The sequence below is a fragment of the Euprymna scolopes genome, chromosome 14 (genome assembly GCF_053919585.1).
Source record: "Euprymna scolopes isolate OS-2025 chromosome 14, ASM5391958v1, whole genome shotgun sequence".
Classification (NCBI taxonomy): domain Eukaryota; kingdom Metazoa; phylum Mollusca; class Cephalopoda; order Sepiida; family Sepiolidae; genus Euprymna; species Euprymna scolopes.
In genome coordinates, this window is record NC_136495.1 from 76873150 (window position 1) to 76894695 (window position 21546).

At 32.8% G+C, this 21546-nt stretch overlaps 2 protein-coding genes across 2 annotated transcripts in view; one reads left to right on the forward strand and one right to left on the reverse strand.

Moving 5' to 3' along the window:
* Positions 1 to 3703: 3703 nt before the first annotated feature.
* LOC145293108 (large ribosomal subunit protein eL33-like) lies at positions 3704 to 17287 on the reverse strand. Its single transcript, XM_080139485.1, has 5 exons — positions 17212 to 17287; positions 13732 to 13811; positions 6605 to 6757; positions 4002 to 4149; positions 3704 to 3772 (listed from the first exon to the last, which is right to left on the reverse strand). The coding sequence occupies exons 2-5, from the start codon at positions 13794 to 13796 to the stop codon at positions 3749 to 3751; spliced, it is 390 nt and encodes a 129-aa protein (XP_079995611.1). The 5' UTR covers positions 13797 to 13811; positions 17212 to 17287; the 3' UTR covers positions 3704 to 3748.
* LOC145293106 (dynein regulatory complex protein 9-like) overlaps positions 17277 to 21546 on the forward strand; it is a 1598532-nt gene continuing 1594262 nt past the window's right edge. Inside the window, exon 1 of the mRNA XM_080139483.1 lies at positions 17277 to 17435. Coding sequence (XP_079995609.1) covers positions 17404 to 17435 — 32 coding nt within the window. The 5' untranslated portion in view covers positions 17277 to 17403. The remainder of the gene's footprint in view (positions 17436 to 21546) is intronic.

A 21546-nucleotide genomic window follows, 5' to 3' on the forward strand; every position in this document is an offset into this window, starting at 1 on the left:
TTTACATGAGAATAATTGTCAAAATGTTTTTTTTTTTTAATAATAAATAAAACCTTTCATTGAGTATGTCCAAATATTTGAAAGTTCTATATTTTTTCTAAAGTCGATTTGAAAATTATTCACCACGCTGCTATTAATGAAATTAGCTGTGACTGAGCGTTATGTATTAAAATTGATTGTATCTTTTTAAAATTATAAACAAATAATTTTTACATGAGGATATTTGTCGGAAATATTTTTTAAAAATTTATTTACTTGCCTCCCCACGAGGGCACATTTAGACACAAGGTCGGTTTTTAATGTGAGAAAATTTAGCTCCCCAAAAAGGGGCACTCTGGATAGGAACAAAAATAAAATAAAAATTGTCTCGGTCATAAAGGATTTCTCCTCCACTGACAGAGGACAGAACAAATGAAGTGTAGCATCAGAACAGATACTACACTGTGATTATTATTATAGTAAATGTTTGTTTACTATCTTTTCTTATATTTTAGCAATAGTTTACATTATGGTATGAATGTTTTCTTTATGTTTTTACGTATGTGAACATCATTTTTGGCCTGAGGATAAAGGAGAAGTCAAGATTCGATAAAACATTGTGAAATAAACAGGCAAGATGAGAACATTAGTCCGAATAATCTCTAAAGTTCCAAAAAAATAACATTCAGCCCATGTGATTTTTCTCTAAATTAAATTAAAAAATATTTCTTCACTAGTAACTTTTATTGTTTGTATTTAAATTATTTATTTCATTTCAATTTTTTATATTTTATCGTTTGTTTTCATTCTTAAAATTATTTATCGTTTATTTTCACTTTTTCAATTATTCATCGTTGGTGCTTAATGTTTTTTTAATTCTTTGTTTCCTAACTTCATAATTCAGTTTTATCAGTATTAAATTGTATATTGCTTTAAAATTACTTAATTTTACATAGATAATATTTATACAGGGTGACCCCCCCCCCCAAAAAAAAACGGGCCCCAACTCTAATTAGGCGTCGTTTCTTAGTGTTTTGTCCAAATGAAATGAAACTTTGGTCATAACTAGTTTATTATAATCAAAACATCACATCAAGACACTAGGGTCTTTGGCCTTTTCGTCTCCGTTCTACAGCATATGTTCTAGATGGCCTCCATTTAGCTTTTGTTTGTTTTTTGGGTCACCCTGTATTTTATATTGAATAAAGTTCAGTTTCAGTATTAATCGAACTGTGTTCCTTTTTTTTAAAAAATGTTTTATTGCTCTTTTTCAAATGGCCCTTATGTAGTACTGATAAATCTTACCTACATCGCCTGCATGCATTTTTCAGTTAACAAGCCGCCTTCTTACTCTCGGTGGCTGTGGTCTGTGTAGAGTCAAACAATGAAAAGAATATGCTGGTGTTATAGGCCCAGTCATAACATACAAAAATTCATCTGGTTACGCCATTAACGATACTGAAACCAGCAGCCTCTTAGTTTCTTAATATTTTGTTAATAACTTTAAATTGGTTGATGGCTTTAATTAAAAATTTAATCCAGGGTTCACAGATTTTCAAGAACTTCTCCAGAAAAATTCAATTTTCAAAACAATTTGAGATGTTTTACAATCCACAGCAATTCGAGAAAGTCGCCAAAAATACATATAGCATATAAATGTTACCAAAGACAATGAAAGTTACTTTGCAACCTATCTGCATTTTTTTTTTTTTTGGTGTTTTAAATGCTTGTTATTTCATCTTAAATATTATCTCTCTTCCGAGGGAAGAAACTATTAAGAGTAGAAAAGTTTCCCGTATTTAGAGGCTTATACAGTGAAGGAGTGTGATTTTGTTGTTAAGCAGGTTTGTCAGGGGTATGTACGTTGAGGGGGAACAAGTGTAATCAGTTCATCAGAGCACATTCCATTAAACAGGCAAAGGAAAGCAACATTGCAGCGATGAGACAGGGGTTGAAGTTTTGTTGACAATGCAAGACCTATTAGATTGGACCCTGTCCAAGACAAAAAGACGAGAGGTAGATACACCAGCTTAGATGTAGCAACAATACTCCATGCATGGGCAAATGGTGGCTTTGTACAGGATACTCTTAGATGGGAGTAATCTACTACAATAGAGGAAGCCAACCTTCTTTGCAATGTCTTCAAATGTATTTGTTTCAGTTAATAGTCTTTGAATGTTAAACTGAGAAGTTTGAAAGAATAACTCAGGAGGGCGTTATTTGTGATAGCTATCAGTGATTAGGGGGGGGGGCTTCTAGTAATTGTTAAAGGAGTAACTTAGTCTTAGTAGTGTTAAATGTTAACATCCATTTACAGGCTCCATTACATGTACACCCCCCCCCATGTCTGTTATAGAGTGTCATATCATCTGCAAAGTTTTCAAGATCAATTGATAGTCTTTCATTTCATGAAGTGCATTTGATATCCGTTTCTGTGCAAGTAGATTTAGGAGCTGGAAACAATGGATGACTGGAACATTGAAAAAAGATTTGCACCATCACGATTCATATCATATCAAAAATAATCTAAGTTATGTGACCTCTGCGAGATGTGAAAACAGGTATGATCAGTGTTTACATACAAAAAAAAAAAAAAAAAAAAAAAAAAAAAAAAGGTGGGTGAATATCCGAACGGTGACTATGAAAACCAAATATCAAATCAAGTCAGAATGGTTATGATTTTTCTCAGAAAGAATTGCACAATAGGTGGCTGACCAATATACAAAGTTCTGCACATCATTAATCCTTGTATATATTTTCAGTAAAGGTCATTCAGCATCTTTGAAAAGGGGGACTCAAAATTTTTTAAATTGAGTACCGGGTAGTTGGCAGCAGAATTCAATAGTAACTGTCCAAGTCCAGTCCTTGCCCATGGAGCAGTCAAGAAAGGCATCAACCATATTATCTGTAACACCTTGAATGTCAGGTTTCATAATGCACCCAGAAGAACTTTTAAGAGATACAGATCATTTTGAGAATACACTATCAGCAAAAATATAACCTTCCCAGATCTTGCATACCATGCACATATTTTAATGGATAAATTAAGATGCCTTTATAATGACTGTCAAAGAATCAAGCTAACTAGAACTGACATTGCAATTGTCCATTATTGTATCATATTAGGTTGGTGCAAAAATAGTTTTCTCACAATTCTCCATGACAACGTTCACTTTTTTTTGGATGCTTCATCTTTCTTTGGCCATCTATATTTCTTCATTGATTATCTTTTAACAATGAAATGAATTCCTCTAACAAAACCTTGAAAAAAAAATTTTTTTTTTTGTCTCTGGTTGGTATTGGCGAAACAGAATGGAGTTCTTATGATAACAATTGAAAAAGCATCTACTAAAAAGTACATTTTTTTTTTTTTTTTTTTTTTAAAGTCTTTGATATGACTAGAATGAGGATTGAACCCAAGTCTCCCAGCTCATTAGTGAACACACTCACCATTATGTCAATTAAAATGAACTTCCCAGTAGATGCTTTTCCAATTGTTATCAAAAGAACTCCATTCTGTTTTGCAACACCAACCAGAGACAAAAAAAATTTTTTTTTTCAAGGTTTTGTTAGAGGAATTTATTTCATTGTAAAAGATAATCAATGAAGAAATATAGATGGCCAAAGAAACACGAAGCATCCACAAAAAAACAAAAACGACATCAAAGTTACTGCACATACACAATATATGATGGTTTAGTAGAAATTACAAATCAAGACAAAGTTAAATTCATATACAATATTTTTTATTTTCAGCCATTTAAATGAATTATATTCTTGATGGGTACAGCATCTGAAATAGAACAAAAAAATAAAAGGTCAATAAAATTTGTAAAAAAAAAGTATTTTCTTATTTTTTTTTTCTCTATTGAATAAAAAAGGAATTGAGTTATGTGTTTTTATTCTAATATGTAGATAAAAATAAGGTTGTATTCATTTAAGCCAAAGTTATGTTGTTTAAATAAAGTTTAAGATTGCAATAAAATTACAAATATTTGTTTCGGAGAAAATGATGTACATACAACTCTGATACGTCTGCCAATAGCTCTCGCAGGCAAGTTCTTCCTGAATTTTGCACGGACAGCGCCACTGTTTCCATGAGGACGAGTTACTTTGCCCCAAATAATTCGGATGTGACTGGCATCCTTTGTGCCGGGGACATTGGTCTTCCTACAAAAAATAAACAAAAACATTTACAATGCATATTACAATAAGGAAAGGGAAGAATATACAATTATCTCAGCAATTATAACATTAAAGACAAGATTTCAAGTGCCAAATGACCACGCTACGGAGAAATACCCAAAGCTAATATATAAAACTATAAAAATGAAAAGGGTGAGAAAAGATAAATGAAAACAAACCTATCATACAATTGTATGTGCTCTGATGAAATCATAGCACTTGTAACCCATCAACATACTAACATATCAGAAAGCCTTCTACTCCTAACAGTTTCTTTCTCCAAACTACTAGACTTTGGAATTCCCTCCCTGTAATACCCTGCAGAAGCTTGAATGTACTGTGAACAGACACCTTGTTGCTTAACTCGCTCGTCTCTTGTTAAACATGATCCGACATAGTAGCGCCTTAAATCCAAGTAGCAGTATGCCTTGTTTCGGAAAAAAATAAAAATTATCAACATTCAGAATCTACTCAGTAATTTTATATGCTTTATCAAAAATAGAAATACTTTCTACTTTTAATTAGAAGTAAAATAGCAAGTAGGCACAATTCACAAACTGACCCCCCCCCTCCGTTTTTATTGTAAATCTTTGTAATTATCATACTATTTTTTAAAAATTTTTCTTGTCACGTGGACTATTTATAAATTGTTGCATAAATTTTTTTTTTTTTAACAATCTCTATTTACTGCTAAAAAACATAAAATATTAAAATTATGTTTGAACATAAAAGGTAGCACCAACCAAATCTGAAAGGCACAGAACATTTTATGTCCATTTAATATTGCACTATACACATACCACTCAAGAATCAATATTCTCTTGAGAGGAGACTGAATCTAGTGCTTTTATTTTGTAGAATAATTGAAAAAGATAAATAAAAACCAATGATTTGGCTTCTAAATTTACATAAACTTTTACAGATTTCAATTCAATTAAAAAAAAATAAAAAAATAAAAAATAAACCAAAAGAAAACTTGTTTTTTTTTTTTTTGATAAGTTTGATATATTTTATTGAAGAATGCTAAAGAAAGTAGACGTAATAAAATAGGATCAATGTTATTTAACTGTACCAACAGACTATTGAGAATAATTCAAAGTTTCAATTTTGATTAAGTCACACACACAAAACTGTAGGCTGTCTGGGTATCTTTGCTTGCATGTTATCTATCAAAAGCATGGTTATAGATATATCTGAATTTTTTTCCTCTATCCCCCTTTCTATTTTTTTCTGTCCGTTCCCTTTTAAATGATCCCCATTACCAACTTTTGTTTCAGTTCTAGCTGATGGCACTCAAATCATTTTTATTAAAAATATTTTTGAAATCACAACTATATATTGTATATTGGGTAAAATATAACATGAAATAACTGATAGAGAATTGACCATAATAATAAATATGAAATCTGCGTAAATTAAAATATCAAACTAAAGCTTATTTTACGACCAGGCAATGCTAGGCACCTTTGCTAGTTTATATAGAAAAGACAGCCCTAATCAACATAAAATTCATTCAAGAGTAGATAATTTCACTAAAAACTTATTAGAAAAAAAAAAACTAGAAAGTAAATTCTTTTAAGAGAGAGTTGGAAAAATGTGTGATTCAACCAACCAAAGGCATCTTTTACAAGATCAATTATGGCAAAGAGAAAACGATACGTTTATTATTGAATGTTGAACATGGATAGACAAAGTTGAAAGCAAATGTCTAGAAATTCAAATAGTTTTTAAAAGCTGATTACTGCCAGTGTTGTATAGTGAAGGACAGGTATTTCAACTAGTTGATTTTCTAAAGCCTTAGAAGTATAAGTAAACACACCTAAGATATTACACCACATAAAAGATTTTGTAAAGGGGAACTGACTGGAAATAGGATAGAATAGACAGACATACACATAAATACACAAATTTAAAAGCTGTTATGATTGCAGGTGGATAGAGATTAGAAATAATCATCTCATTGGATTTAATCCTAGATTGCTTCCATGAAAACAGCACAGAAGATTTAAATGTGAAAAGAATTTGCACTTGTTTTCCAAAAAAAAAAAAAAAAAACATTTTCGTTTTAAAATGAAAACCAGCATTTGATAGATTTATTGAAATAAAAATTCACTTTTTTGTACAGATGATAAAAAAGTGAAAACATTTCATACAATAATGCAAACAAAATTTTCATGTAATATAAGATTTTTGTTCATTATTAAAAATTATGTTTAAACATGAAAGAAACACCAACCAAATATGAAAAGCATAGAATATTTCATGTCTATTTAATATTGCACTATACACATACCAATCAAGAATCAATATTCTCTTGAGAGGAGACTGAATCTAGTGCGTACATTTCTGCATCAAGCGATACAATGTTTAACACAATGAAAGAATATAAAGGTAAAACAAATGGTAAAATGAATTTGCGTATAAAAAGCAAAAAATTTACCTCTTGGCTTTGTAAACGTAAGCACATTTCTTGCCAAGATAGAAATCTGTTTCTTTCCTGTCTAAAACGCCATCAATTTTCAAGAGAGCTGTGTGCTCATACTGGTTCCTCAAACCACGCTTGTACCCAGTGAAGACAGCTTTTGCATAAAGCCTGCAATTAGAGAAAACATGGCATTTTTTAATAAGACATTAGAGTTTCCAAGGATTCAAACATTTGTTAAAAAATTCATGTCAAATTTTATTTACACATGGCATTCCCCAACTTTAGACTGGAATAGCGAAAACGTAATCTCAGTAGTTGACTTGCAAAGGTTCCATTTTGTGTACATGGTTTTTAAATTCAAGCTTTACATTTGTTAGAACACGTTGCAGTAATGTGGATTAAGCTATAACCGTAACAAAACCTAAAAACGTGTTCTCAGTGGAAAAGATTATTTAAATTAAATTTTTTTTATGATCTTCAAACATACAGAAATTTCAATTTCAAAATAAAATTGACTTTTTTTGGGCTTCCATAGGGACCATATGAATCATCGTTTGTTTTGGTTTATAACGAAATCCTGTTCCTGCTATGAAACTCGCTATTTTGGGGATAATTAAGCATATATATTTGAAAATTCAGTATTGCAAAACTATATTACAAATTATCTTTGAAATAGTTCCAGGAATCTTTCAAGGGATTCCTTTTACAATTTTTAAAACCCTTCAAATTTAGCTGAATTTTTGAGTTTTCACAGGTGCCATGAAAACATTTAATCTTTTAACCACAATCCAAGTGTAATCAGGAAAAAAAAGGTAAGCAGGTTTTTAAAACCATGTGTCTAATCAGATTTCACCATTACATTGCACGTATGTCACTTTGTTGTTTGGACTTAACCGCACGACAACTTGCATTTCAACATAAATGCATTAAGTTAAAGCACCAAAAACTTATCCAGGTAGGCAGAACAGTAATTTATCTTGCCTTTGGTAACATGATTTAAAAAAAAAAAAAAAAAAAAAAAAAGATTTTGAACTTAAAATTTACTTTAAACGCAGAATTTGGTGCATATTTATAATTAAACTTATGTACTTGAAACAAATGTCATTCCAAAAATCATAAACTGAACAACAATGAAGGGCAGGTATTTCAACTAGTTTATTTTCTAAAGCATTAGAAGTATGGGTAAACGCACATAAGATATTACACCACATAAAAGATTTTGTAAAGAGGAACCGACTGGAAATAGGGTAGAATAGACAGACAAAAAAGGATATTCTAATTTAACTAGCAATACACATGAAAAAATTGAAATAGCATTGAATATTTCAATATTGGTATGCATAGAAAGAGCTTGATGAGCTAAGAAAGAATCTTTTTAAATTTTTGAAATCTGATTAAAATTAAGGAAGTTATGGCTATTTTTGTACCTCACACGTTTGGATATATTTCCCTCTTTAAGACCATATGCGTTTCGTCACATTTTTTGCACTACTTTTTCAGTAAAAATGTCATATCTTTGTTAAAACACAAGACTAAGAAATGAAATTTACCATATAAGTGTATTTTTGTACAAGGAATCAGAATATGCAACTGAAAATCTCCCAAAGTTTATGGTTTCCAAATAATCTGCAGTAAATGTGCATAAATATGCAGCAATTCCTTAAAAATGCCATGTATCCATAAACAGAAAAGAAGTTGGAGAACTCAAAGTTGAATTGTAATGTGCTTTATGTACAAAAAACTTAAATCTAAACATAAGACCATTTAAAAATGAATATATTGAAATATTTCTTTGGTATTATTGTAGATTAACACCTTCTGTTTAACCCCACTCAACTCCTTCTGACCACCCCTTCAAAATGTGATTCTACCTTTTTAGGAAATTATGTATAAAATGCCATGAAATACTTTAATGAAAGATAAACAAATTATTTTAGAATTGAATGTAAAATAAGTTCCTATTACAGGTCATTCTAGCATTTTAGGGCAGTTAACTTTTTTTTTCTATGGGAAAATATGCATGCTTTTTTTTTTTAAGATGATTATGTGTAGTTTTAAGAGGGTTTCTATGCAATGAGAATATGAGGAGGGTTGCCATTCGGTCTTTGAATTAATTGTAGGGCTAAGGAAAATTATGTGCGAACATACTGAAAACTTGACAGAGACAAAGCTAACAAAAACAATATTAGAGGGGGAGCGGTTAGTTTCACAAAAATTTAATGTAAAATAATTCATCATTTCCTGGCCATTCTAGCATTTTAGGACAGTTAACCAATTTATTTTTATGTGTATTTTTCTTTAAGGAAGGGTCTATTTTTTGTTTGTTTGTTTTAGATGCTTGTATGTGGCTTACAGAGGTATTTTGTTGGGGGGGGGCGCTTGCCACTCGAACTTAGTGTTATTGTTAGGGTTAAAGAGTGTTTTAGGAGGAGACTTGCCACACATAATTTGTATTAGAGGTAAAGTTAAGAGAGCTTTTTTTCAAAGAGAGCGTTCAAAAATTTGTTGATTTCTATTTTCGAGATTGAAGGTGTTAATTCCATAGGCCGTTTATACTACGCTGGAGCAGGTTGTAAAATATCTTTCGCTTAATAAGTAGAAAAAAAAAATAACAAAATAGAAAGCTTCCTAATTGTAGTTTGATGTGTTTTCTAACTGCTTTTAAAATTTCAAGAATATTGATATAGATTTTGAGGGTTTGTATTACTATACACATAGATTCGAAAAAGTTGTCAAAAAAAACAAATATATAACAAATAAATGTTATCAAAAGCAAGTTACTTTTCTACCTAACTGGATAATTTTTTAGTGTTTTTATTTAATGTAACATGTTTATTCAGCTTGAAAACAGTGTTTACTAATGTTTTGGAAAATTTAAAATGGCGCCCGCCGCCCGACTCTCTTGAAACGGTGAGTTTGGGGAAAAGAGTTAAAAATAAAAAAGTAGACAAAATACTGCTAGAAACTCGCTCAATATGTTACCGTGACATAGGCTGACATATATTCGGTGAGTTTTTAACAGTATTTTGTATAGTTTTTTTTATTTTTAACTCCTTTTCTCAAACTTACCGTGTCAAAGAGAGTCGGGCCGGGCGCTATTTTTAATTTTCCAATACATCGGTAAACACTGTATGTATTTCGAGCTGAATAAACATGTTACATTGAATAAAAACACAAAAAATATATCCAGTTAGGTAGAAAAGTAACTTATCTTGCCTTTGATAACATTTATTTGTTATATATTTGTTTTTTGACAACTTTTTCGAATCTATGTATGAACGAGATTTTGATACTTATTTTGATTTAAAAAAAAAAACATTTGTGGCTGTTCGCAGTAAAACATTGTTTTAATTCGTTGTTCAAGACTAATTTAAAGAATAAAAGTGCATGCAAGCTTCCTAATTGTAGTTTTGTTTTTTTTAACCATGTTTTTAAATTTGACGAGCAATGTAAGAAATTGCAACAGATTCATAATGCCGAATTGGTTGGGATTGTTATTATACATTCTGAAAACCGAATAGTTCTAAACTAATGTTATTCTGATAACAAAATAGCTCTCATTAAACGTATAAGAACATTTATATTCATATTTTCATATTTTTCTTAATTCGTTTTTGAATAAAAATTAAAGAACGCGTGTTGTTTACACTGTGCTGTGCTATGGCTGATTCTACAGGCTGGAGCTGCTGCTGCTTCTTTAAAATACTAACTTCATTTGACCAAATTCGAGAAATATAAACAATTTTTTTTTCGGGTAGGTCCTTTTAAATTATCAATTACCGCGGTCCTACTCAACATAAAATACTTTTAATTGATAAAGATAGTAAAAAGATTGATTTACTTACTACTGGGTGTCCGAATAATTTTTTTTTCAAAATGTTCAATACTCGTCATATTAAAGTCTTATTTTGAACACGACAAAAAAAGAAATGGTCAAAAATATTTCGGACACTTGACAGTATTAAGATTAACACCTCTTCTAATTGGTTCCCAAATTTCATGACGAAATTCTTCATACAATCACGGTACGGACCTTTAGAAAACAGGGGGGGTCATTACAAAACCTTACCGAAAACGCCATTTTATGACGTTCACATTTTTATCACTTTATTTGCTTAAAACTCTTAAAATATATAATGTACATTCATATTTATTAATTCATTTGAAAGTATATTCATTTCCGAACAAAACAGTAGTAATTTGAAGACTTGAAGTGCTTTGGTTTGAAAAATATGGCTATTTTAGTAGAACTACCTTGAAATCTGTGATTATCCAAAGCGTTTTTTCGTCCGTGTGTATTACTAATTTAACATCCAAATCTGACTCCCAAGATCAATATGGGCATGGAATATGTGTCTACATTAGAGATGGCTTTCCATATCGTAGGGACATCTCCGGAGAAAACCTTAAATTGCCCTTGCTCACACCACTGCATTTATATTTACCATCTATCGCCCCCATAACAGCAAAGTTACTATCTTTTAGAGCACATGTGAAAATTGACCATGTCTTGTCTGCTCATCCTTTGATAATTCATAATATTCAAGTTATCCCACTCAAACAAAACATGATGAGGGGAGGTTCTGCCACAATTTCTCCATTGCTTATGATCTAACTCAGATTGTTCACAAACCCACCCATGTGCCTGACAGTATGCAAATCTCACAATTTTCCCTGAGCTACGTTTATCTTCTGACGACTTGGTTGTTTCAGCTAAATTAAAAGCTGAATGTAATAAGTCCTTTGACATCTCTTTCCAGTGACACTCTATGGCTGACTGGGATAGCTTTCGTATATTTATATCAGATCTACCTCTGTGTTCCATGTTTAAAGAGAACATGTTCTCTTTAGTATCAGACCTAACAGAATGGTTAATTGTAGGTATAGATGGTTTCATAGCCCCCCCCCCCCCATTCCAGCAAAAACATAACAGCCAGCTATGGTTCTCTACAGAATGTGCTGCTGCCATTGCACACAAAAATCGTTTTAACATAATAGATGTACCAAGACTAAAGCTGCCTTCAGAACTGCCAGCAACATAAAAATTTACAGCAAGTAAATGCTCAGCCTGCCAAGTCCAAAGTAGCTGAGCAGCGGCTTGGTTCCCACCAATTTTAGCAAATAACCAACAGGGTCTTGAATAGAAGTGTGTGCTCTATCCCAACCATCAGCAATGGACCTAAGGTAATCTTGCCAGCATCGGAGAAAGTCAAACTCTACTAAAAACTTTGCAGCTAATTCTATCCTATGCGGTCAAGATCGACATCCCCTATTTCCTCCTGTGTCTGAAAACATGCTATGCAACATACATATATCTGTGTGTGATGTTGCCAAGCTAATCAAAGACCAGATTCGAGTAAAGCAACTGGCCCTGACAGCACATCAATTATAGTGCTCAAAAAGCTTCAACCAGAACTAGCTCCCATACTTACAAAGTTGTTTAAGCGTTGTCTTAAGGAGAATTGCTTCCCAATACTCTGGAAAACCTCATCAGTATGCTTCGTATTTAAAAATTCAGGTGATCGGTCATCTCCCTCCCAATACGTCCCCTGTGCGTCATAAGTTGCTGGAACCTGTGTTAAATAGAGAAATAGTCAACCACCTCAACAAAATAGGGCTTGTTCTGCTAGATCTACAGCAGATGTGCTAAGTTATATCTTATAGGATTAGCGAATCTCTCGATGGAAGCTTCCTTTCTAGGGTATGGCATAATGGTCTACTCTACAAGATCTCCAGCTATGGTATAGCTGGAAATGTCTTTTCATTTATTAAATTATTTCTCTCTGATAAGAGTAGTGGTTGATGGACAGAAATCAGAAACTTGTTAATGTTGAAGTCCCCCAGGGGTCGATCCTGGGCCAAAATCTCTTCCTAATCTACATCAATGATCTTCCAAATCACATCCTAAGACCATTTGTAGACATCTATGCTGATGGCACCATCATCTATGGCAACACTTCAAAAGGCCATTAGTGACCAAGTTCTTTTGATTATCTCTCCTCTGATTTTGAGCATGTGGTACAATGGGGAAAGAGTTGGCCAGTTAATTTTAATGCATCTAAAACCAAACTTCTATCTTTACATCAATGCTTTGATCCCTGTCTGGCATCAATTGAAATAAATGGTTCTCATCTTGGGAAGGCCCCATGTTTTGACAAGTTTTTAATTCTGACCTTTACTCTTGATCTGAGATAGAACATGTATATCAAATCTGTTGACAAGGCTGCTGGAAAAATGGTGGTGGTGGGTGGGGGTTTCGTTCTACTGTTCCAGTAGATATCTCACTATTGATGCAATTCTCTACCTGTATAAGAGCCAAGTACGTCCAAGGATGGAGTGCTGTTGCAACATCTGGGCAGGAGCTGGTAGAAGCAGCTTATTCTGCCACGACAGAGTTCAAAATAGACTTTGTAGCCTAGTGAAAAATGCCCTTATCTCTTCCCCACAGAAGAGACGCTGTGAGCCTGTCTCTGCTGTATCATTATTTTCATGGCAAGTGCTCACCTGAGCTTCAATCTATGCCCCCCACCCCCACCCAGCCTGACTTTCATGAAAAACACTCGTCTAATTGAAACCACTATCAATAATTTCCCCTACTCTTTAAGTGCTTAAACTTAAATTCCATGAACAAAGCCTCTTTCTTAGAACTGCACACTTGTGGAACTCTTATGGTTGTGAACAAGTTCTTGATGAGCCGTTCCCCCTTCAGTAATCCAATTTACCAAATTTTCACTACTCAGGATTACTATATTTTCCCATTGACTACTGTAAACTCATAAATCCTTATCCGCTAGTGGCCTCCCGGACTTGATAAGTGGCGACTCCTTGGTGTGTGTGTGTGTATATATATATATATATATAAATAAATAAAGAGGTGACTAATAATAAAATAGCAAGATCCATGAATCTCGATAGTCGAATGGAGTTGTTGGCTTTTGAATTTTAACACATTCTAAAATATGGCTGCACACAAATCAAATTTGATTTTCTTATGCAAAAACTAGTTGATCAAGTTACGAGATTTTTAAAATAAAATATCTTTGTTCCACGATGAGTACGCACATCAAGATTTGTCTGCATCTTCAGCATAAAAACAAACAAAACAAAACAAAAAAACTATGTGAATGGAATTCAAAACTTACCTGCCAGGAGTTCGCCTGGAGGCAATTCTGGTTGGTGCTGCGGTTTTTGTTGCTCCTTCAGACATGGTAGAAAATATATTCTGAAATTAACAGTTAAAAAAAAAAAAAGTCATGAGTCATCATGAACACAGCTAGCGCAGCAGTCAGCACGCAGCAGTACATTCAAATTTTCTCAGTATTTGGCACTTCGGACATTATGACCATTTTGGGCACACCATGTTCTATTAGGGGCTTGTTTTACTGTACACAGATTCGAAAAAGTTGTCACAAAACAAATATAGAACAAATAAATGTTATCAAAGGCAAGATAAGTTACTTTTTTTTACCTAACTGGATGTTTTTAGTATTTATATTTAATGTAACATGTTTATTCAGCTCGAAAAACAGTGTTTAACGATATATTGGAAAATTTAAAACAGCAGCTGACTCTCTTTGAGGCAGTAAGTTTGGGAAAATGAGTTATAAATAAAAAAAAACAAAATACTGTTAGAAACACGCTCAACATGTTACCGTGACATAGGCTGACATATATTCGGTGGGGTTTTAACAGTATTTTGACTTTTTTAAAAAAATTATTATTTATAACTCATTTTCCCAAACTTACCGTCTTCGAGAGAGAGAGAGTGAGAGAGAGAAAGAGAGTCGACCGCCATTTTGAATTTTCCAATACATCGGTAAACACTGTTTTTCGAGTTGAATAAACATGTTACATTAAATATAAACACTAAAAACATATCCAGTTGGATAGAAATGTAACTTATCATGCTTTTGATAACATTTATTTGTTCTATATTTGTTTTGTGACAACTTTTTCGAATCTATGTGTACAGTAAAACAAACCCTCTATTAGAAATCTTGGGTCAATGTGACCTGGTTGTCTCACTGAAGTCTCACCTGCAAAGGGTGTTTATTCCGAAAGCTGTTCTTAATATGGGGAGGTTGGAAGTAATACCTCTAAAAAGTAATTCTTTACAGATAAGTTTTTAGTGGGACAATCAGGAGGCCACGTTGGGACAATCTTGCTCCCAAATTCTTATATTTGCAAATTGTACACATATCAGCATCAGTGGTTGTACTATACAATTAAAAATTTTTTTTAAAATTATCGATTATTTTCGATTTTGTTGGCGCATGAGCAATAAAATAAACAAAAGGAAATTTAAATTTCCATTCCATTTGTAAAACAACCCCAAAACAGTACCATACTAATTTGAAACACTTCCCGCGTCTCCACAAAAATTCTATCAGATGTATTCTAAAATTACCTTTCGATCCCATCCTCCTTAGTTTAATTCTTGGAATGTGCACATAAACCTAGATCACAACGCCATATGCTGCCCAGCCGCCTGAAATTATTCGCGTACTGGTAGAGGTGTGTCAGAAATTTCGTGAAAAATAGTGAATAGAATAATTCCACCCCATCTTTCCAAGCTAATAACTACTCGAAAAATGTAATTCTAGCCCTAATTTTTTTTTTTTTTTTTTTTAATTAAAGGAGCAGGGATCAAGGTTCCATTAAGAAAAAAAAAAAAAAAAAAAAAAAAAAAAGTTTTAGACTTTACAGGCAAATTTCTAAAAAACACTACTTTTTTTTTGTTTTAAATTTGAATATATTATTTATTGACCCTTTCTCTTCAATTTGTGATATATAACACTTTGGTGAATAAATTATTTACTTTTTAATAGACATTTCAAAATGGGAGGCGTAAATTATTCGAACCCCTGGCTTTCCAAGCTAATAACTACTCGAAAAAGTAATTCAAGCCTTAATTTTTTTTTTTCAATTAAAGGAGCAAGGACCACGGTTTCATTAAAAAAAAGAAAGAAAGAAAAAACAACGTGGTTAAAAAAAAAAAAAAAAAGGTTTTAAACTTCGAACTTTACAAGTAAATTTCTAAAAAAACACTACTTTTTTTGTTTTAAATTTGAATATATTTTTTATTGACCTTTTCTCTTCAATTTGTGATATATAAAACTTTGGTGAGTAAATTAATTATTTACTTTTTAATAGACATTTCAAAATGAGGGGGGGGCGTGAATTAAAAAAAAAAAAACAATAAAAAACGTTTGTCTAAAATATATTCGGTTTATTGGAAAGAGCATAAAATTTCACATTGACCCTGAAAATATCGTAAAAATTGAATCAATAGAAAAGTTGGGTTTGTATTACTGTACACAGATTCGAAAAAGTTGTCAAAAAACAAATATATAACAAATAAATGTTATCAAAGGCAAGATAAGTTACTTTTCTACCTAACTGGATATATTTTTTGTGTTTTTATTCAGTGTAACATGTTTATTTAGCTCGAAAAACATGCAGTGTTTACCGATGTATTGGAAAATTCAAAATGGCGGCCGACTCTCTCTCTCGGAGAGGGTAAGTTTGGGAAAAGGTATTATAAATAATAAACTAGACAAAATACTGTTAGAAATTCGCTCAATATATGTTACCGTGACATAAGTTGACATATATTCGGTGTTTTTTTAATAGTATTTTGTCTAGTTTTTTATTTATAACATCTTTTCCCAAACTTACAGTGTTAAAGAGACAGTCGGCCGCCATTTTGAATTTTCCAATACATCGGTAAACACTGCATGTTTTTCGAGCTGAATAAACATGTTACATTGAATAAAAACACAAAAAATATATCCAGTTTGGTAGAAAAGTAACTTATCTTGCCTTTGATAACATTTGTTATATATTTGTTTTTTGACAACTTTTTCGAATCTATGTGTACAGTAATACAAACCCCGGTATCTTTTCTGAATATAACTATAAATAATAATAAACCTATAAAACCAACCCTGTGATTAACTGCCTTAATGTGGAGGGGGGGGGGAATAAAAAGAGAATTGCCGGGAGGGAAAGCTGTATAGTTTATTAGACGATCATTAATTTCTGTGTAATAAACAATGGCCGTGCGCCATATTAAAAAAAAAAAAAAGAACCATGTGGTTAAAATATTGCTTGAAATCAATCAACATGAATAACGATTGAACTTAATTTAAAAACAAAACAAAAAACTCCATTAAATTAAAACATTTATAGAATTTCTACTTGTATTTCTTTAATACAAATTTAAAAATTTAAATATCGAAAAGCGTGAACATTTAAAACGAGAAATAGTTTAGGTGTTTACAAAGAAAACGTGTAGCTTCTTAATAAATTACATTGACTGATATAAAAGGGATTATTTCGAACTATGTAGTAAAAGTGTATTTGGCGAGAAAAATATAAAATAACCGTCATTACGTGCTCTCCCCTCACCTTTTTTTAGACGTCAAGAAACGTGGACGGTAAAAATAGAAACGAAATCTTTTAAAAATCAAGAATAATAATGAACATCTGTAGTGAAAAACTTATCAGTAAGGAAATTAAACATACATATAAGATAAATATGAAATAATTTTTTTACCAAAATGAAGATAAACACAAGAAAAATAAAGATTTTAGTGAGAGTGTAAATAAATTTTACCTACCGACTACACGAGTCAAACGGAAAGGGATATGATAGGAATTATGGGAAGCAAGTCTTTCTACAACTTCCGGTTTGGAGAGCGGTACTCCTTAGCAACGGAATTAACATTACCTTAGTTACCACATGCGTTGTTATTCGCGTACAAGTTCAAATATTCTCCACGTATTTTGATTTATCTTTTGAAAACGGAAACATGGAATTTCATGCAGAAGACGAAAATTGCAGGTAAAAAAAAAAAAAAAAATGTGAATTCAGTTAAAATTATGAATCTTTTAAATAAGAAAAATGAAAAAAAAAAAAGCTATAATAACATACTTACCGGGCAGAGGTAGATATTGGCTTGCTGCCCATCTCAGCAATATGTGAAACAAGATAGGAAAATGCAGATGTCAAGGAGGGGTACTGTGGCCTATCAAAAATTGCCTGAGCATCCCCATCGGCATTCCGCGGTAGGAGCGCCGCAGGCAACAAGCAATAAACTTGCCCCACCCGAAAGCTAGGTAGCAAGGCCTGGGAGGGTGGACATCCTACCTCAGTCCGACAGGTAGTGGGGCCCACTACTAGTGGGCCAGTTTCTGACCCATCATCTGTCAGACTGATTGTCAAGAACGGATTCTTGACTACCGGGCAGAGGTATGAGAGTGGAATATGGTTTTGTTGTGTCTTGGAAGGAGGGGAGCCATTTTCTCAAGCATTATCTCATCCTTCAGGATGAGGGTCTCACTATAATATACTGAACTTACGTCTAATTTTGCTTCAGTTGGAAGCAATTTAACTTAAGCAACAATTCAAAGTAGTGTCCAAGTAATAATTATTATACTGGACACTGCTAGAAAGAGATTCCGGTTATGTTTGCATTTCTTACAACGTAAGGTACTTTTTAGTTGACGATGGATAATTTTTAAAAAACTGAAAAACTATATATTTTTCTTCTTCTTAGGTTTTAGTTCATTAATCTGTCTCTCTCTTCCTCTATGGATTATTAAAAAAAATAAAAATAAATAACAACAGCAAATGCCTCAAACACTTATTTTAATTTTTAGAAATGGATTCAATTGCTATTAGATTTTAGGTTAAATCCTATTTTAATCACGTAAATTGTTTAGAGTGAAATGGGTTTTGACATTTATCCCAATCAACTGATTTTCACGTAAAAAAAATAATTTAAAGAAAACGTTAAAAAACATTAAGTTATAGTAAGCTTCATCGTACATGTGAAATGTTGAAAAATATAGTTGCCATCTTTACAAACGACTTCAGATAGAGGATTGTTAAGACGAAGAATTCAAGTTTGTTATTTTTTTTAATTAAAGAGCAAAAGTCTTCATAATGAATTTGGGATAAAGTTGCAGGTACTTGTTAAGATACAGTCGACAGATCGATTTTTTTTTAAAATATGTTGTTTTAAGCAAAAACAAAAGTACTTAGTTTTCATGTCGAAAATAGTAATATATCCAAAAATTACCAAAAATCATTGAGTAGAAAGTTATTTATAGTTAAATGTAATTTTTATGGAAAATTGGGAAAAATGGCATTTTCCCTACATGTGAACACTTATACAGCATAATCACATTTGATACACTGGTTTCTGTCAGATCACCAAAGTTAAGCAACGATAAGCCTAGCCAGTATCAGATGGATGACTATTTGGCACCTCCAGGTGCTGTATGTGCTCTCTGCTTATCTCGGCATTGCTTCCAGTCATCCTGGGCTTCTCCTTGCCACTGGACTCAAGCAATGCCGATTCAGGAGAGATGTGGTTGGTTATTGTGCAACACTTGTCTCACAATTACATGTGCAGCTGCCCCTACAGGGGGTATCCTTTGTCTTTCAAAACTGAACGAAGGCATTGAACACTTTAAAGATTGCGAATACAAGGGACATACTTATCTCCTTTTTCACAACTGCAATGGCCACCATTTTGTTTTAGCTGATAGTGAGAGATTGTTTTTATTTTTATTAAAAACAAAATAGCAGTTGTTCTACTTGATGAATTTTCATAATTTTTGGATATATTACTATTTTCGACGTGACAATTAAGTAAGTAGTGTTGTTTTTTGCTTAAGACCACATATTTAAAAAATCGATCTGTCGACTCTATCTTAACAAGCACCCAGCTATATTCATGATCAATTGGGTGGTGCTGTGATTACTTTTATTGCGTGGGGAGAACTTGATGGTCAGTTTTTCATTAAAATCTAATTTGGGTACTTCTCTAAGTATAATTGCACTATTTCTCAGTGCTTTTCATTAACAATTAATTTTGGAGTAAGGATACTTTTATCATGTACGTGTACTGTAGGAAACAACCACAGCAATCACATAAATTATTTAGAGTTTAAATAAGAATAAGTTGTTTTGGGAATAATGCTAAAACCTATTTTGGATTTTAGCACCTCCAAAGCAGCTAATTTTTACTTAAAATATTTTTTTTATTTTTTATTTTTACACAGTGGTCACCACTTATCAAGGCCCGGAAGCCACTCAGGGATAAGGGTTATTGCAAGTACATTACGTTAGTGTGGAGATTTGATGAAGTGTTTACTTAAGGGGGCGGTTCATTAGGAATTTGTTAACGTTGGACTTGAACACATCCAAGTTGTAGTCAGGTGGGAAGCAGGCAGACGGAACAGAGTTCCACAGGCGTGCAGTTCTAAGAAAGAAGCTTTGTTCATGGAATCCACGCTTTGATTTAGGCACAGATAAAGAGTGGGGGAAATTTTTCAGTGGATTCAGCTAGACGGGTGTTTTTCATGAAAGATTGGCGAGGGGGGACCAGAGATTGGAGTTCAGACGAGCACCTGCCATGGAAATAACGATAAAACAAGGATAGGCTCGCAACGTCTCTTCTGTGGGAGAGAGGTTGCAGGGTAGAGAAAAGGGCATCCCCCACTAAGCCACAAAGTCTATTTTGTACTCTGTCAAGGCAGGATAGGCTATTTTTAGCAGCTCCTGCCCAGATGTGGCAGCAGTATTCCATCCTTGGATGTACTTGGCTTTTATATAGATAGAGAATTGCATCAGTAGTGAGATATCTTCTGGAGCGGTAGAAGGATCCCACCATCTTTCCAGCGACCTTGGCAACAGACTTGATGTACGTGTTCCATTTCAGATCAGGAGTAAAGGTTAAACCCAGAAGCTTGTCAAAACACGGGGCCTCTCCCAGACGAGAGCCATCCATCCCAATTGATGCCAGATGGGGATTAGAGCATTTATGATGTAAGGATAGGAGTTTGGTTTTTAGATGCATGTTTCAATAAAACAGTTGTGCTCATTGTCTTAAAATATAAAAATGAGATTCTACAGTTTTTAAGCAATTACATGTAAGCAGCCTGCAAAAGTGATAAAAAGAAAAACAATAATATTTTAGATTTTTGAGTAAGAGATCACTTTTGCATATTTAAAAAAAAAAAAAAAAAGATGATCGCCCACGGCTGGATCACCAAATGGTGGAGACCACCTGCTTCAGGACTAGACAGTGTTTTTAAGGACCTGTAACCATTTTTTCTTGAAGATCGATGTTAGGTTTGTATGTTGGAGAAGAGGTAACTAATAAAAACATTTTTTCTGTTGAAAACATATATTAAAACATGTTATAAAAAAAATAATTACTTACTTTTTGGTGTTTTTGTTCCGAACCCAAATAATGAATAAATAGAGACCATCCTGTGAACCCACAGCACACTCTCAACTCTCCACCAGAATTACTGCGAATTAAGCCCCAATTGGATGTGTTAGACCATCTACTTATTTGCAGGTTCCCACATAAGGATATAGCTGCCCTTTATCTCTGTACTAGTCTTTACAGGTTTCTTTCTTTCTTTTTTTTCATTAGGTTGATCCATTTATGGGCAGCCATGTATTAGTTTTGAAAATGTAATTTCTTGGTTATCAAATGCAAGATCTATTACACCTTACCCAAAGCACACACACATGTATAAAATTAATCTTCCTTTAAATAAAATATTTGCTTATATATCTGTTATGTGTCTGTTAAGGGATATGAACGCATAACAAATTAAAAGAAAAAACAAAATTAAAAAAAAAATTCAGAGTTGAAATAAAGAAATATTTACTTTATCATAAAGCAAAACATACAAATACAAACGATTGCACTGAAAGGGACGGCTAGAATCCTGAAAAGACCTCTTGGTTGGACTCACTAAAATAGGGGTAAATGTCAGACATCTGGTTGGATGTCCCATCCCCTAGAAGAAAAAGTTTAAGAAAAATGAAAAAAAAAAGAGGGAAAATAATATTTACAAGTAAATACACTTTCTTAATACTACTGCTACTAGCTTTGAAAGCGATTATAATGTCTATAGCGTTGATGGTA

What these genes read in the sequence shown, in the direction of transcription:
- LOC145293108 (XM_080139485.1), bottom strand. Translation starts at nt 13,796, where the DNA reads ATGTCTGAAGGAGCAACAAAAACCGCAGCACCAACCAGAATTGCCTCC. An exon ending in TACGTTTACAAAGCCAAGAG is followed by an intron (nt 4,150 to 6,604) that starts GTAAATTTTTTG and finishes TATTTTTTGTAG; the next exon opens with GAAGACCAATGTCCCCGGCA. An exon ending in TTGGCAGACGTATCAGAGTT is followed by an intron (nt 3,773 to 4,001) that starts GTATGTACATCA and finishes GTTCTATTTCAG; the next exon opens with ATGCTGTACCCATCAAGAAT.